A 14,626-nucleotide genomic window follows, 5' to 3' on the forward strand; every position below is an offset into this window, starting at 1 on the left:
GATCGCTTTCAAGATATGGCGCCTGCGTGAGCAGCCGCTGGAGTAGAACCCCCCTCCCTTGCCTCCCCTCCCCCTGTGCCCCACACGGGAAAGAAGACGGCGCATTTTTGCCCTGCCTTGCTGCCTCGCGCGCGTGATAGTCGTCTGACCCTCGCAAGTCAGTTGTCAGCCCATGTCGACATGGCAAAAGTATGTTTTATGTGTCCGATTTTGAAAAAAAAATGACGCTAATTTCGTCCACTGTACCCGATAGTCCATTGTAAGGCGCTCCTTTAAAAGCGAACTTCGTTGCATTAATAAATTAGGTAGAACTAACTAAGGCTGGATTATGGTCTGTTATATCCGAAAGTCTGTTGTACGTGGGTCCATTGTAACGAAGGTAGATTATATCTTTTGCATCACCTGTCTTCTATTCAGGAAGCAATCCTTAAAAAGCGATGGCAAAGGCTCAAGCAGGCAAAAATTTGTTAGATTTCTAATGCATTGCATGTACAAACCTGGACAGCTTCGTGGCACTGCCACTTGCCTCATAGACGACCAAAATAAAGACAAATGAAATTTTGGACGCTTTACAGCACATCGCACAGTAATTTGGGCTCCCCTGCAAGATCGTGTGCTATTTTCCCACCAACAAGAGCAGCAAGAGCTCTGCTTTTGTTTTGATACTTTGCTGGTGCCTCCTCAAAACCGAAACTAGCGAAGCCTAGTCAATCCAGTAGCCGTCAACCTCACTCAAACCACAGGACAAATGTGCTGCTTTATTTAATTCTTTATGCTTAACATATCTAACAGTGTTAAGAGGTTGTTTGACATATACAGGGTGTCCCAGCTAACTTGGACCAAGATTGTAAAAAAACCTATGCGTTCTTCAGAACAGAAATCGCACGGATGTTGTTAGCGCTTATCTAAACTTACAATACCATTTTTTTGCTCCTCTTTTTTTGAGCAATTAGCCGAGCTAAATGATTTAACTTTTTAAATATGGCTTGAAACGTTCAGCCGTCAATAGGAAAGTTGTGAAGCTCCACAAATATTGCCCAACCCAGGCACTTCCAACGAGATAGACCTAGCGTGGCCATTTTTATTCGGGAAAAAGAAAAGCCCGCGGAGTTCTAAAAATACCACGTGACAGCGCGCTCTGTGCGCCCGAATGCGCCACGATAACAGCGCTCTAAACCGTGTAAAAAATGTTGCTCGCTTCGCGCCTTTTGTGCTGCCCACGACAGAGCTTCGCGTTGTGCTTGGCTCCGAGATAAATGCCAGTGGGTTCGGGCAGCAGTTTAAATACAGCGCGGCTCCCGTTTCTGCGGTAATTGCACTCTCATGCTAGCAGAATGCATGCGGAGGAAAAATGACAAGCTCTTGAGATCGAATTTGGGAGCAAGAGCCCAACAAGCAAACGCGCAATATAACAAGCTTGATAATGTCGTGTGAATTACGCTGGTTGTCACAAAAGGAAGAATTGCAAACTGACACGGAAGGTTGCTTTTTGGCTTCCAGTCCATTCCTTGTCAGCAGAGAATTTGTAATTTCATATTTGTTACGGGCCTTTTCCATGTCGTACAAAAGTTCCACACAGAAGGCTCTTTTCATGGATAACGGTTGTAGAGATTTTGCTGTGATGTCTGTCTAAAGAGTGTTCAAACAAGTTTCCCTCTGCCATTATGCAGTATTGGCACCTTTTCAGCACGTCCGATGGAGCTTTTTTGATGACGCAAGACGGTATCTTGCTGCAGGCCTCAGCAATCTCTGCCTTTAGCACTTATGGTGTAGTTGTAGGTTTGCGGTACACTCAGTCTTTCACATGTCCCCACAAGAAGTCAAGAGGTGTCAAGTCCGGTGGCCTTGCAGGCCATGCCACTGGTCCATGCCGGCCGACCCACTGGCGTTTGAAGGCTTCGTCAAGCCAGGCTCGGGCAAGGCTGCTGCTGTGAGCTGGTGCACCGTCGTGCTGATACCAAGTTCGCTTTAAAAACTGAAGAGGAAGACCCCAGTGAAAATCTTTGACCCGGCCTTCCAAGATGTCGTTCACGTGCCGCTGAGCAGTGAGCATGTGGTAAAAAAAAAATGTGGGGCCATTTATTCTTCCGTCAAAGATGCTGCACCACAGACTGAATGACCATTGGTACTGGTATCTGGTCTGCGCCACCCAATTCGGGTTCGTATCGCTCCAGTAATGCGCATTATGGATGTTGACTTGAGAATTTCTGGAGAAGGTTGCCTCATCTGTCCAGAGCACTTTGTCAACAAAATCCCGTGTTTCGTCACTGTTCACAAGGATCCAATTTGAGAAATCAAGCCGCCATTGAAAGTAATTGAAAGTCTTTCTTGCAGCTTTTGATGCAGTTGGAGGTGATATGGATGCATTTCAGCCTTGCTAAGAACTCTTGACACTGAAGACTTTGAAATTTCGACCTCACAACTCTCATCACACATGCTGGAATGAGGGTTTACAGTCATGAAAGCCAAGATGTCTCCTTCACCCTCTTCACTGATGGTCCCCTTTCTGTGTCACGTCTTCTTAAAGCTACCTGTTTCTTTTAGCATCAAGTAACTCCTCATAATTCTGTTCACGCTAGGTCTTCCCCCACATTGCCAATTCCGGTATCCCTTGGCAGCTTTCCTCTTGTCGCGCCATGCCGCTCCCAAGGCTAAGACCATGCTCGCCTTCTGCTCACTTGAGTACGGCATGCTTTAGGCACTGCAAACAAATTCTTCGAAAAGGTTGCGCGGCATGACAGTAATAGACAGCCGATCTCACACGCATCTAGCCGCTGGCACAACTTGGAAGAAAAGCAGCGTTGTAACAAATGATGCTCTCTCGCACAGGTTCCAGATGTATGATGCATGTTTTGTGTGTACTTTTTCTGTTCCGCATCGACTTGAACGCTGGAACAAGAATTGCTCTTCTCGTCATATCGGAATAAACGGCTGATGAGGGCGCATTCTTCGGCGACAGGCGCCAGCCGCTGCCGGTAATGTCAGAGCCGAGCAAAGGTTGAAGCCCTTTCTCGTAAGTGAAGGGAAGGCAGGCGCTGGCAATGTTTTTACAAATCGCTCATGAGAGCGCTGTAATTGCGGCGCATTCGGGCGCACAGAGTGCGCTGTCACATGGTATTTTTTATACTCCGCAGGCTTTCGTTTTTCCCAAATAAAAACGGCCATGCTAAGTATCTCATTGGAAGTACCTGTGTTGGGCAATATTTGTGAAGCTCCACAACTTTCCTATTGACGCCTGAACGCTTCAAGCTATATTTAAATAGTTAATTTATCTCGGCTGATTACTCAAACAAAGACGAGCAAAAAGTTGTTACTGTAAGTTTACATAAACACTAACAACATCCACGCGATTTCTGTTCTGAAGAACGCATAGTTTTTAATCAAAATCTTGGTCCATGTTAGCTGGGACACGCTGTATAGTGTTGCACCTCTTTATCAGTAAATGGAGTTCCTGTTTAAGGGCTCCTCCCCAGGCCTCATAGCAAATTTGGTTGTACGCTTGAAGTTGTGACGTACCCTCTGAGGATCGTTATACTGCAACAATTTTTCAAATTAGTTCAATATTAGTAGTGATAGAAATGATTGAAGGGGTTGTGAGCCCATGATTTCAGCCGGCGAGCTTCACGGCCAACATACACTCGTGCCACTTGCCCCTGTCTAGCCTCCAGAAGTTAAATTCCTTTCCTGCATTCTCCCATATTGCATTTGGAGGATTTTGCTACGTCACGATTCCTGCCTTTTCTTTTTCCTCTCATTTTTTCTGCACGGCAGACTTCCGGTGACTGTCTTGTGCACAATGTTGCGAGCTGTGCATGAGAACACCAGTGTTCTTGTCTGGCTGCTTCTGCAAAATGGATTCCTCAGTTTTTCTAAATGTAAATTTGTCTATTGAAGCAACAGATCAAACAAATAACTGCTGTTGCTGTGAATAATTCTCAGTCACGTGCCACTGTGAGTGACTTCACAGCACTGCGAATGATGTAGGTGCCTTGTGCGAATGACGTCGACTATCCGGCTGGCAGCGTGGCACCCGCAAAGAGAGGGGCCCACGGCCTTTGACTTGAAATTTCAGTTGCTTTTGCAGTACTGTGTAATACTTTGCAGGCATGATCGTTAGCGCACATTGTATGCACTGCACTTGTCAGTTCAAAATGGCCAGACCTCTGAGGGGCCCTTTAATTAGAAGATACCGTATTTATTTGAATATATAAGGTTTTCTTCCCGGAGCCCTTAGCCTCGGAAGTCACCTCCCACCTTATATGTGGGGCTGATTGATTGTTAGTTTCAATATATCGGCAGAACTGCCACATTTCCGGCACTTATTAGATGGCAGCGCAAGTCATAGCACCTAATAAACCTTGGCAGGTGAGGTTGTACCATACTGAGAGTACAAAAAATTTAACAGTAAAGGCAGGGTGCAGGTTATATGCGAATTTCGCCTTATGTGCTGCTTTACAGCAGTGCATGCTGCATGCCATGAAGCCACACATAAGGCGAAATTCACAGTTGGTTGAAGTCTCACCTCAAGACGAAATTCACTAATAGCCCGTACCGATTATTCCTGGGGCTTTCGATTACATTCAGTATTTCAGGCTATCCCCACCAAGTTTGATTAATCATTTGGCTACTCTATACGGCTTTATATTAATGTGCATACTAGTTATTTTTCTCAGGTCCCCCAACTGCACAGTTATCTTCTAATCGTGACCATCTTATAATTGAATAAATATAATATTTATCCAGTCCTTTGAGGCTCTACTGTACTGCAAATTTTGCTGGACACTAGGTAGATATAACCTTTGAAAAAAAAAACAAAAACTTGAAGCTGTCTGTGGTGATTGTTGGTAGTATAGTGTGTAAACCAGTTTGGTCTCTAATTTACAAGCAGTCCACATTACGAAGTTTTCCACAGTACAGTCGCCGACCGTTTATTCGGACCTCACGGGGACTGCGAAAATGTCTGAATAAACAGGTGTCCGAAAAAGCAGATTAAGAAAAAAAAAAGAAATCCTTTATTTCCACGCACTTATTCGGGCTCGGCAGTACGCTTGGAAGAAATCGTGAATACGCCGTTGCACGCTGTTCCGTTTACGCGCAATCAGATAAGCCTGAATCTCGGAGAGGGTCGTACGGTCACTATTAGCGGCTGAAAGCACAGTCACTACTTGTACATACACGCTCCGCATGCGACGGCAGCATAGCACATGGTACTCAGAGTCATCGTCCGGCGGTGCAGCAGAAACCTGACGAATGATCTTGCCGTCGTCGAGTTCTGCGCATTTCAATACAGCAGTGTCAGCACCGATGAAACTGTCAAATGAGACGGTGTCCGGAATCGCAATGCAACCACTGCGCAGGTCTCGGCAGAACATTTTCCGCGTCAGTAGGGAGCACATCGGAAGGCGACAAGTTGCCTCCCGGCACCCGCTTGCAGGCATTCCCCAGCGCAGTTTGCGCGGGCACTGTCGGCGCCATTAGACCTTTGACGCGATGTTTACGTATGCCGCGTTGGCTCACCGAAACCTCGACACAGCACACAAAGCAAACACCACCGTACCGACACCGGTCGCACAAACGAAAAAGCGGCCTGCTCGCAGCGTCAGCGAAGAAACAAATCAGCTGCTGGATTGTCTTGACATGGCTTACTAAGCTGAAACCGGAACTGCTGCAGAGCCACTCTATCTAACCAGGCAGAAACGATGATGATGAGCGGGGATTTCCAGTAGCGCTTCTTCGTGGGGCAGCAAGGAAGCTCCGTTCAAAACAAAAATGGCGTTCAGCAAGTCGAACCATGCACCGGCGGTCAGAGTCGGTGCATGGTGCTCTCGACCGACTCAAGGAGTGTCCGAAAAATCAGACGAGAGGTTGCAAGGTGTCCGAACTTTCGGCAGTTGTTATACATTATGGTCTATGGGGAGAATGACGGTGCCGCGAGGCTGACCGAATAATCGGGCATGTCCGAATTTTCGGAGTCCGGAAAATCGGTCGGCGACTGTATTTGCTGTTGTGACCACTTTGGAGAGACAAAAGTTACCTTGCAAAAAAATTAAAGTTGGACTTTCAGTTCATTGGTTGTTTCTTTCCAGGTGTGATATTTGAATTTAATCCGTAAGGTTTACTTCTCTAGACTGAAGATCTGGTAGCTAAATTTCCAGGGTATTTACGCTATTTGGGCTGTATGTTTGGCTTGCAGAACCAAGGTCAGCAGACTACACCAGCCCCTGATGTTGAAGGAATGGATCTTGGAGAACGAGTTGAAGTGGATGTCCAAATGGTTGACACCAATGGGAATGATACGGCACCAGTAACTGCACTTTTCTCCTCCATTACATTGTAGTTTTCATAGTACCTTGTGCATAACGGCAACTCTTCAGTTGTGTTGTAATAAAAGGGACCGTAAGCATTTACAGTGCTAGCAACAGAGGGAACACCTACTTGTTATTCGTTTGAGACTAGTTTTCACAGCTAAGCTGGCTTCTTGAGCTTAAGTAGCTGTTAATTGCGTAATAAATAGGCGCATGTTAATGACAGCCTGCCAACTTTTATATTAAGCTAAACAGTAGTCGCTGTCTGAGTGTTGATTAATTTTGCGATTAACGGGTGGGACACAAGAGAGATGAAAACTGAAGTTGCTGTTCAATTGTTTTGTAATTGAGCATAATTCAAAATGGGAATGATTTACTCACAAGTTTGAATAGTATATGCATAACGCTAGCTGCAGCCGACACTAGCTGCAGGAACAGGTGCCTAAGATCTTTGCTCTAAAAAAGAAAAGGGCTCGTCAAATAAATAAATAAATAAATGTGTTCATTTTTCTTTCTGCACAGGGAAAGGCATATAAGTTACTTTACTCATTATGCATCTTAAGAGAAAAAGGAGCGCTTGCAGCTGTCAAAGTGGGTTTTGAGAGAACAATGGAAAGCTTTTCACATTTTCCCTAAAGATGTATTAAAGATCATTACTGTAGAATTAGAAGTCCTGAATGCTGGGCGAATTGGTATTCTATATTGACAAGGAGTATAATATGAGCTGCGCTCATATTATGTTTTTTTCTCGTCTCTTGTTGTTTGCTCTATATTTTCTACAGTAGAATCTTGCTAATTGGAACTTCAAGGGACGGACCACAGAGAAATACATTCCAAGAGAAGTTTCATTTACTGAGAATACTGTGTAGAGGGTGCAGCATTATTTCATACACCCTCTTAGCACTGTTGCTACAAGTGTTAAGCATCAAAAAGCAACCGCAGCAGCTAGTTTTTACGAGAACAAATGTATAAGGTACTTTAGCACATCATTCACAATATTTTTTCTGGAACTAGTAAGTCGCCAACCTAAAATTCGGTCTCAACGTGAACCGCCTAAATGTCTGAATAGATCCGCCGTGGCGGCCGTATTTTGATGGAGGCGAAATGCGAAAACACCTATGTACTTAGATTTAGGTGCATGTTAAAGAACCTTAGATGGTCAAAATTTTCGAAGTCCCACTATGGCGTGCCTCATAATCAGATAGTGGTTTTCGCATGTAAAACACCATAATTTAATTTTTAAAATTTTTAATCTCCAAATAAGTAGGAAATTTGAAGTACCGAATTTACCAGAAAGTAAGAATAAGTGTCATTTATTAAGTATTGCCCTCCAAAAAAATCACCATCGATTACAATACTCCCTAATGTGAAATTTGTGTGGAGCTCTATATGTGTTTTCATTTCGCGATGTATTGGCTGGCGCAGACAGTCTGTTTCGTGCAGCATGTTTCAAAAGGAGCAAAGTGTGGTGCGACTGCCTTGCTAATCGGGAGGTTGCGAGAGGCAGCACGTGGGTGATGTGTGGGTGCGATTCACAGCAGCTATCGCACACAGGCCTCCACTCATGTACGCTCATGTAGCGCTTTGTTTCAGTATATGGTATCGGTGGCGTCATCGGAGAACAGACAATGCAAGATACTCTGGCGCCGTCTTGTAGCCATCGTCGCCGCAGAGCCTGTCTTGTGTGGCACTGTGCTTTTCTTCTCACGCGTTCACCATACCCTCCTCCGCTTTCCTCCTTGCACTCCCTCCCCTATCGCCATCTTTCATTCTCCGCTGCGCTCTGTGTTCCCTCTTTGATCCTTTGCTGTGCTGGTTTGCCCGGTTCTGCCAAGAATGGTGAGGGCTGCCGACGCTAGCTGCAGGAACAGGCGCCTAAGATCTTTGCTCTAAAAAAGAAAAGGGCTCGTCAAATGTATTGCTGTGCACACATACGCTTGCATGAGACTAGGTCATTCTATACTTCAACCATTGTATTGCTTTCGCTACAAATGCGGTCAATGCATGAGCCAGATCTCCATTCCCACTCAACTTGAACAGAAGTCGGCCATGCTTCAGTATTTCTTTTCAAGTCATTTTCTGTTACTGTTAAACCTCAATATAACGAAGTCGGTAAAATCGGCAATTCACTTTGTTATGTCGGAATATCGTTGTGTTGAAATTTGACATTATATGCAAGTAAATACAGTCGCTGTTCAATTTTTCTTACATGAGAAGAGACGGCAGAATTTTCTGAATTACCAGTTGGAGTACTGGTGCCACAAGTACAATCGAAAAAAGCAAATTTGAATGAAAAAACTATTCCTTTTGATGAATTTGGGAGCCGGCGACAAATGATATTGCTTCATGCCACATCAACGATACCTTCACATTGGCGCTACGGATTAAGCGAAGCCAGCCAGGCTTCCGTGTGTAATCCACCCAAGCGGCTGATAGCGTCACCCACACTGGGACGATGCTATCATTAAAAGCTCCGTTAGCAGAGAGCGAATGCTTCGTCTGCCTCTCGCTCCAATGGTTCACCGAAACTCCATATTACGCAACCTCCAATACTAAAAACGCGCAGGAAGATAGCTTACATTATGTGACGCCGTTTTGCCACGCTGTTTTGCCATGCCGTTTTGCCATGCCGTTTTGCCATGCCCACTCTTTGCACACCCGACAGATTACTTCTAAAGCAGAGTGTGTGGCTGCGTATGCGCTCAGCTGTGCTTACAGCCATGTGCAGCTACGGCCAAAATGCCCCCCTCCCCTCACACACACAGCTTGTTTGTCTTACTGTGAAGTCGCTTCCCTCCCCTCTTTATTTTTGCTCGCACGGGAAGGCAGCACTACCGAAGCCACCATCTTTCTTGTCTCACTCTTGCACACTTTCACTCGCACCTAAAGCACACAGCACACGGCGTCTGATAGGATCTTATTGCAGTTGATCTTTATGCGGAAGATAATGCGGCTCCACTTCAGTGGTCGCTCTTGTCATGCAGCATTGTGTGATTTTAGAGGTGGTTTTGTGAACAGCTGCTTGTGATTTAATCCTTTGACCATTCCATTTATTCTCTCGGTATTAGTTTGTAGCGGCAGTGAAATTTCGTTATATTGAAATCGCATACAAGCGCACTTCGTTATATTGATGTTCCTAATACACGGTGTTCTATGGACAAGAGGTTAAAAAAGGTTAAATACTTTGGAATATTGAGAATTTCATTATATTGAAGTTCGTTATATCGAGGTTTAATACCCCTGTCACATTGGACGTTTTAATGGCATTAGCATCGAATGACATTATTCGGTTGCTACAAAGCGATATTTAATGCCATTAGAATCGAATTACTTCTGCAGTCGAATGAGTTCGAGAAACTCAAAGCGAATGTATACTTTACTCCCAGAGACAAGGCAAAATTTGACATTGAGCATTCGTAATTTCAGAAACACTCATGCAAAGAGGTAGTTAATTTTGTGTGGTTTAAGGAATCTATCATTTTAACTCGAGAAAAGCTTTAGGGCCAGCTGTCACAAAGTGTTTTTACTCTCCACCTCAGTGGCGTCTGGCGGCCTTCGCTTTGCTAGTCGGCCATACTGTAAACCATAGAATTTCATAGAATAATTACTAGAAGGAACTCTGGCACTAGTGTCTACGGGAGCTGCAATGGGAGTGATTGAACCAGCATGGGGATTATGGGAAGTACATGGATTTGCCTAAACATCGTCCTTCTGGCTTCAAACAGCTTCATCACTTTGTAAACTCTTCATTTTCAACAATATACTGCGTAATAAATAAATGAATAAACATTATTACAATTGTCCGACAGCAGGATTTGAACACGGGAACTCTAGCACAGAAACCTATTGTTGAAACCATTACATCAGACACATGCATCGACAAGTGATGTGAAATGTCCTTACGAATTTATCGCGGGCATGCCAGTGCCTTGAGACGCTTGGCGCATTTCGATTTGGCCACCTGGACAAGCTCAGTCATTGCAATTAATAGCAATTGTGCGTGTTCGCGGCGTCTTCTGCACTTCAAAGGGCATAGATTGCGCTGAAATTTATGACAATAAGATTTATATGCAGTAAAAGATCGTTAATTTGGACTTCTAGGGACCGTAAGTTATGTCCAAATTAACCGAATGTTCGAATTATCGAGCGGACAGCAAAAACAATAAATGCATGATTTTCATCAAATACCTTTACTGCGCAAAGTAATCGAGGATGCTCGTCTGCTTTCGCGCAGAAACCCGTGCTGATACTATTTTTCAAAGTCCTTCCAGGTGCTTAACAGCTCGCACGCTGTCTGTAGTGTCCCAACAAAATTATTTCGACACAGCGAGGGCCTCCGTGGCTTCCTTCACAGTGCGAGGGGGCCGAGGCTGCTCCTCCCGCGGCTCCTCTTCCTCCTCAGAATCTTCGCCGTGCAGCACGTCCCTGACAATTTTCTCATCGGTAAGAGAGCTGGCTGTAACAACGCCATCATCAATGCTGACGTAATCAGCGAGTGTCACCGCATCCAGCAGAACTCCTCTGAAATCCTCACAGTCATCTCCATTGTCGTCTAGCGACACTTTGGCCACTGCATCATTGCCAGGCTCACGCACACCGAAGCCACTGTGTCTAAAACAGTTGGCGACGACGTGCGCGGGCGTGTTGTGCCAAACATAGGCAAGAATGTTGACTGCGCTCAAAAAATTCATGTCGTACTGCTTGCCGACTTCATGGCACAGGAGCATACGTTCCAGCACGCGCCTGCGGTATTTGGTTTTGACATATTGAATTATGCCTTGGTCTATCAGTTGGAGGGCCGATGTAGTGTTCGGCGGCAAGAAAACAACTTCTATGTTGTCCAGTCCGGTGGCACTATTCTGCGCACTACAATTGTCCAGCACTATTAACACTTTGCGGTTCTTTGCGGAAAACTGTCGGTCTAACTTCTGCATCCAGCCTCGAAAAATTTCCGACGTCATCCAGGCCTTTCTGTTCGCTCGGTATTCCACCGGAAGAGCAGGCATGTTCTTAAAGCACCGTGGCTTTTTGTGCCTTTCCAATGAGGACAAGCAGCAAGCGCTCTGTTCCTGTCATGCTGGCGGCTAAAAGAGTGGTGACGCGTTCCTTGCATCTTTTGCCTCCGATGCACGGACCTCCTTTCATGGTCACAGTCTTGTCTGGCAAAGCCTTAAAGAAAAGTGCTGTTTCATCAACATTAAATATATCATTTGGATCATAGGCAGCGATGTGTTCGAGCAGCTGAGTGTTCTTCCAGTTGTTGACAACGTCTTCGTTGACAGCACCTCCTTTACTGCAGTCTTAAAAATGAGGCCATGTCACTCTCTGAAGCGCGCACACCACCCTTCCGATGCTTTGAATGTATCGATATGCATCATCAGTGCAAACCTCTCACTTGCGCCATGATGAGGGGTCCACTCAATGGCAGGTTTGCATTACGCAAGTCGACCACCCACCGAAGCTAAGCCTCTTCCAACTCTGGATGAGTTGCTGTTCACAGATGCTTTCGTGACGCTCGGAACTTCTCGCTTTCGAACGCCTGAAGAATATGTTCTTCATTTTTCACATACATACTCAAGGTGCTTCTTTTCACGTCATGCTTCTTAATGGCTTCTTGTCGAGAGAGCCCGTCCTTCAGGGCCCGCAAAATTTCCACTTTGGTAGCCAAGTCCTTGGCCTCGTATTTCGGCCACTTCGCCGGCATTGAAATTGGCGGAGAATGTTGTGACACGGGCGCTCAACAGAAAAGCACCAATAAAGTTCAATAACTGAGCTGCGCTAAATCCAGCGGTCCTCAGCAAAACAGCGTGCAAGGATGTAGTGCACCGACAGCAACAAAGCGACAAAATGGCCCCGTCGATAATGCTGACACATGCAAAAACAAGGAAAAGCGCCCATCCAGCCACAAGTCGAGCCAATTGGATTGGATTGGCCAAGTTTATTACTTGATGTCAATGGCGATGGTGCGTTTGGGTATCACTTTTGTGCTGCGTATGCCGTATTTTCGTTTTCGAGCCTCGGTGGCTGCCCGAAATCGTCCGAATTATCCGAGGTGGGCTGGAATCCGTCCGAATTAACGAGAGTTTCGTCCCGTAGACTCCTATACATATAATTGTAGGGACCAGACGCGAAGGTCAAATTATCCAATTTTCCGAATTAATGGAAGTCGAATTGACGAGCTTTCACTACCGTAATATAAAAAGCCATAAGAACACATGAATCCACAGACATGAAGATCAGACAAATCCATGTACTTCCCATCATTCCCATGGTGAGTCAACAACTACAGCACCAGAGCTCCCTGTATTATATTGTAGAAAACTCTATGCTGTAAACTATTAGGCGCCTCTATGCACGCGTTTTCAGCATCTCAAATGGCACCTGCGTCTATTTAATGATCGAACCTCTTCCTCAGATCAGTATGCATTGCTCGCAATGCAAAGCAAGCAACAACTAACCACTTCACCTACTGCAACTGAGCATCGTTGTTCAGCACTGCCATGTCAGTCATGTTTGTCTGCAATTTGTCGGGTATGGCTACTAAGCTACCGAGTCTTGTTTTGCCTTATAGCGGCCAGACATTCTGGAATTAGAAGTTTTATATGCTTGTTATTTCAGTGGAGCGATGCCCCATATTTATATTAAAATAGATTGATTTTGCAGACATTCTACACAATGCTTGTTCTATTTTTCTCACCAATTTTTTTGCAATGATCGCCATTGATATCCTGACCGAATAACATCAATTTTTCCTGGGTAGCACCACCACGGGTCGAATGGAATTCGTTGCATCAAATGTCATTCGAATCTAATGACATTTGAATGTCTAGTGTGACAGGGGTATTACTGTACTTCCTTTGATTCAGTGCTACCCTTGTCGGCGCAGGCATCAAGATTGGAGTTTAAGCAGATGAGTTTGCACGACGCTTACCCTACGAGCGGCGGTCAGGAAAGTGCATGACACTCCTCCACTTTGCAGTGCACAAAGGCACTATGGCAGGGTTCATAGACCCTCTGACATGGCGCAGAGAAGGCTTCGGAATGGGATCGCTGACAAACATGGGTTTATTAACTGAACATGCAACACAGTATGACAGTCATGGTGCTTATGACGCACTAGCCAATTAGCTCCAACGCGCTAGCCAGGGGTGGTGGTTCCCGGAAATCTAGCTGAGCACTGCATACGAGCTGGGGGATGAGGCATGGGAAGGCACCCTGATCCCCACAAGTTTGCGCTTTTTGAAGCTGTGTGAGGATTCTGAGTGCCTAAAATTCATAACAACAGCCAGAGAAGTAACCCAAGACCAGTAAAGGAGAGCACTGCATATGTGGCACAGTGGTTCGCACATGACTAACTTCAAATGTAGCTTTGGCAACTTAGTGACTTGGCTTAGATTATCCTATGGTTTAGGCACAGGGTTCTATTCGGGGGGTGTTATTCTGGACACTCAAATTCCACCATGTTGATGTTTTGAGCCAATGAGAGATGGCATAGCCTTCATGTTAACCCATCAAGTGACAAGATGATGAATTTGTCAATGTCCAGAATAGCACCCCTGGGCACTGTCAAATTTTGCCTTGGTAAATATTGGCAATATAAGCCAATCGGAGAAGCTGTAGCCACTGTGTGAGCTGATCGGGCTTCTCACTTGCTGGAATCATGTAGAACTCGAGCACCTCTCTGACCTGCTCTTGTGCATCTTCATGTTGTTGGTAAGGCATGTGTTGTTGCACATGCACAATGTTCTAACATTGATGAAGAATGTGCTTCAGTAATGGCAGGCCCTGTAGATATATCTGAACATCTGCCTTAAAAGACTTGGCAGGTTGATTACTTGAATTTCTTGCTGGTGACACAGTGCTGTTTGCTCCCCTAGCAGGAAAATATGGCCTTTAAAGTAATGTAAGCTGTTATAACTAGTGCGAGCTCCTCTTACTGATGCACCTGGGCAACTGCATCTGGCCATGGGTGACGTTCCGAGGTTTACACTACATCCATATTTCACTGCATATTTCCAGCAGCTTGCATCACCTTCTAAAGGGCTACTTATTCTTCTAATTTAAACACTGCAATTAGTACTAGCCTTATGCTATAAGTTTGGCAGGATTGCTTATTTGGCCTCCACTATCTATTTGTAACAAATTTTACGATATGACATTTTATCACAGTTGGCCTCTAAGGTGGCGTTCAAAGGTGCTATTTTTTTCAGCATGACCTGCCCATTGAAGAATGAAAAGTATTGTCATGTAGTAGTGAGGGGTGAAGAAAGCAGCAAAACTGCGAGTGATGAAACTAACGTTGTATTGGGTAAATCTGTGCA

General features: G+C 45.1%; 1 protein-coding gene across 3 annotated transcripts in view; it reads left to right on the forward strand.

Annotated features, from left to right (window-relative positions):
* Positions 1–14,626, forward strand: part of LOC142585952 (large proline-rich protein BAG6) — a 238,728-nt gene that overhangs the window by 40,874 nt on the left and 183,228 nt on the right. For all 3 annotated transcript variants that reach the window (XM_075697086.1, XM_075697094.1, XM_075697101.1), the window contains exon 8: positions 6,194–6,304. In XM_075697086.1, the coding sequence (XP_075553201.1) occupies positions 6,194–6,304 (111 nt within the window). The remainder of the gene's footprint in view (positions 1–6,193; positions 6,305–14,626) is intronic.

This window comes from Dermacentor variabilis, chromosome 1, assembly GCF_050947875.1.
Source record: "Dermacentor variabilis isolate Ectoservices chromosome 1, ASM5094787v1, whole genome shotgun sequence".
NCBI classification, from domain to species: Eukaryota; Metazoa; Arthropoda; class Arachnida; order Ixodida; family Ixodidae; genus Dermacentor; species Dermacentor variabilis.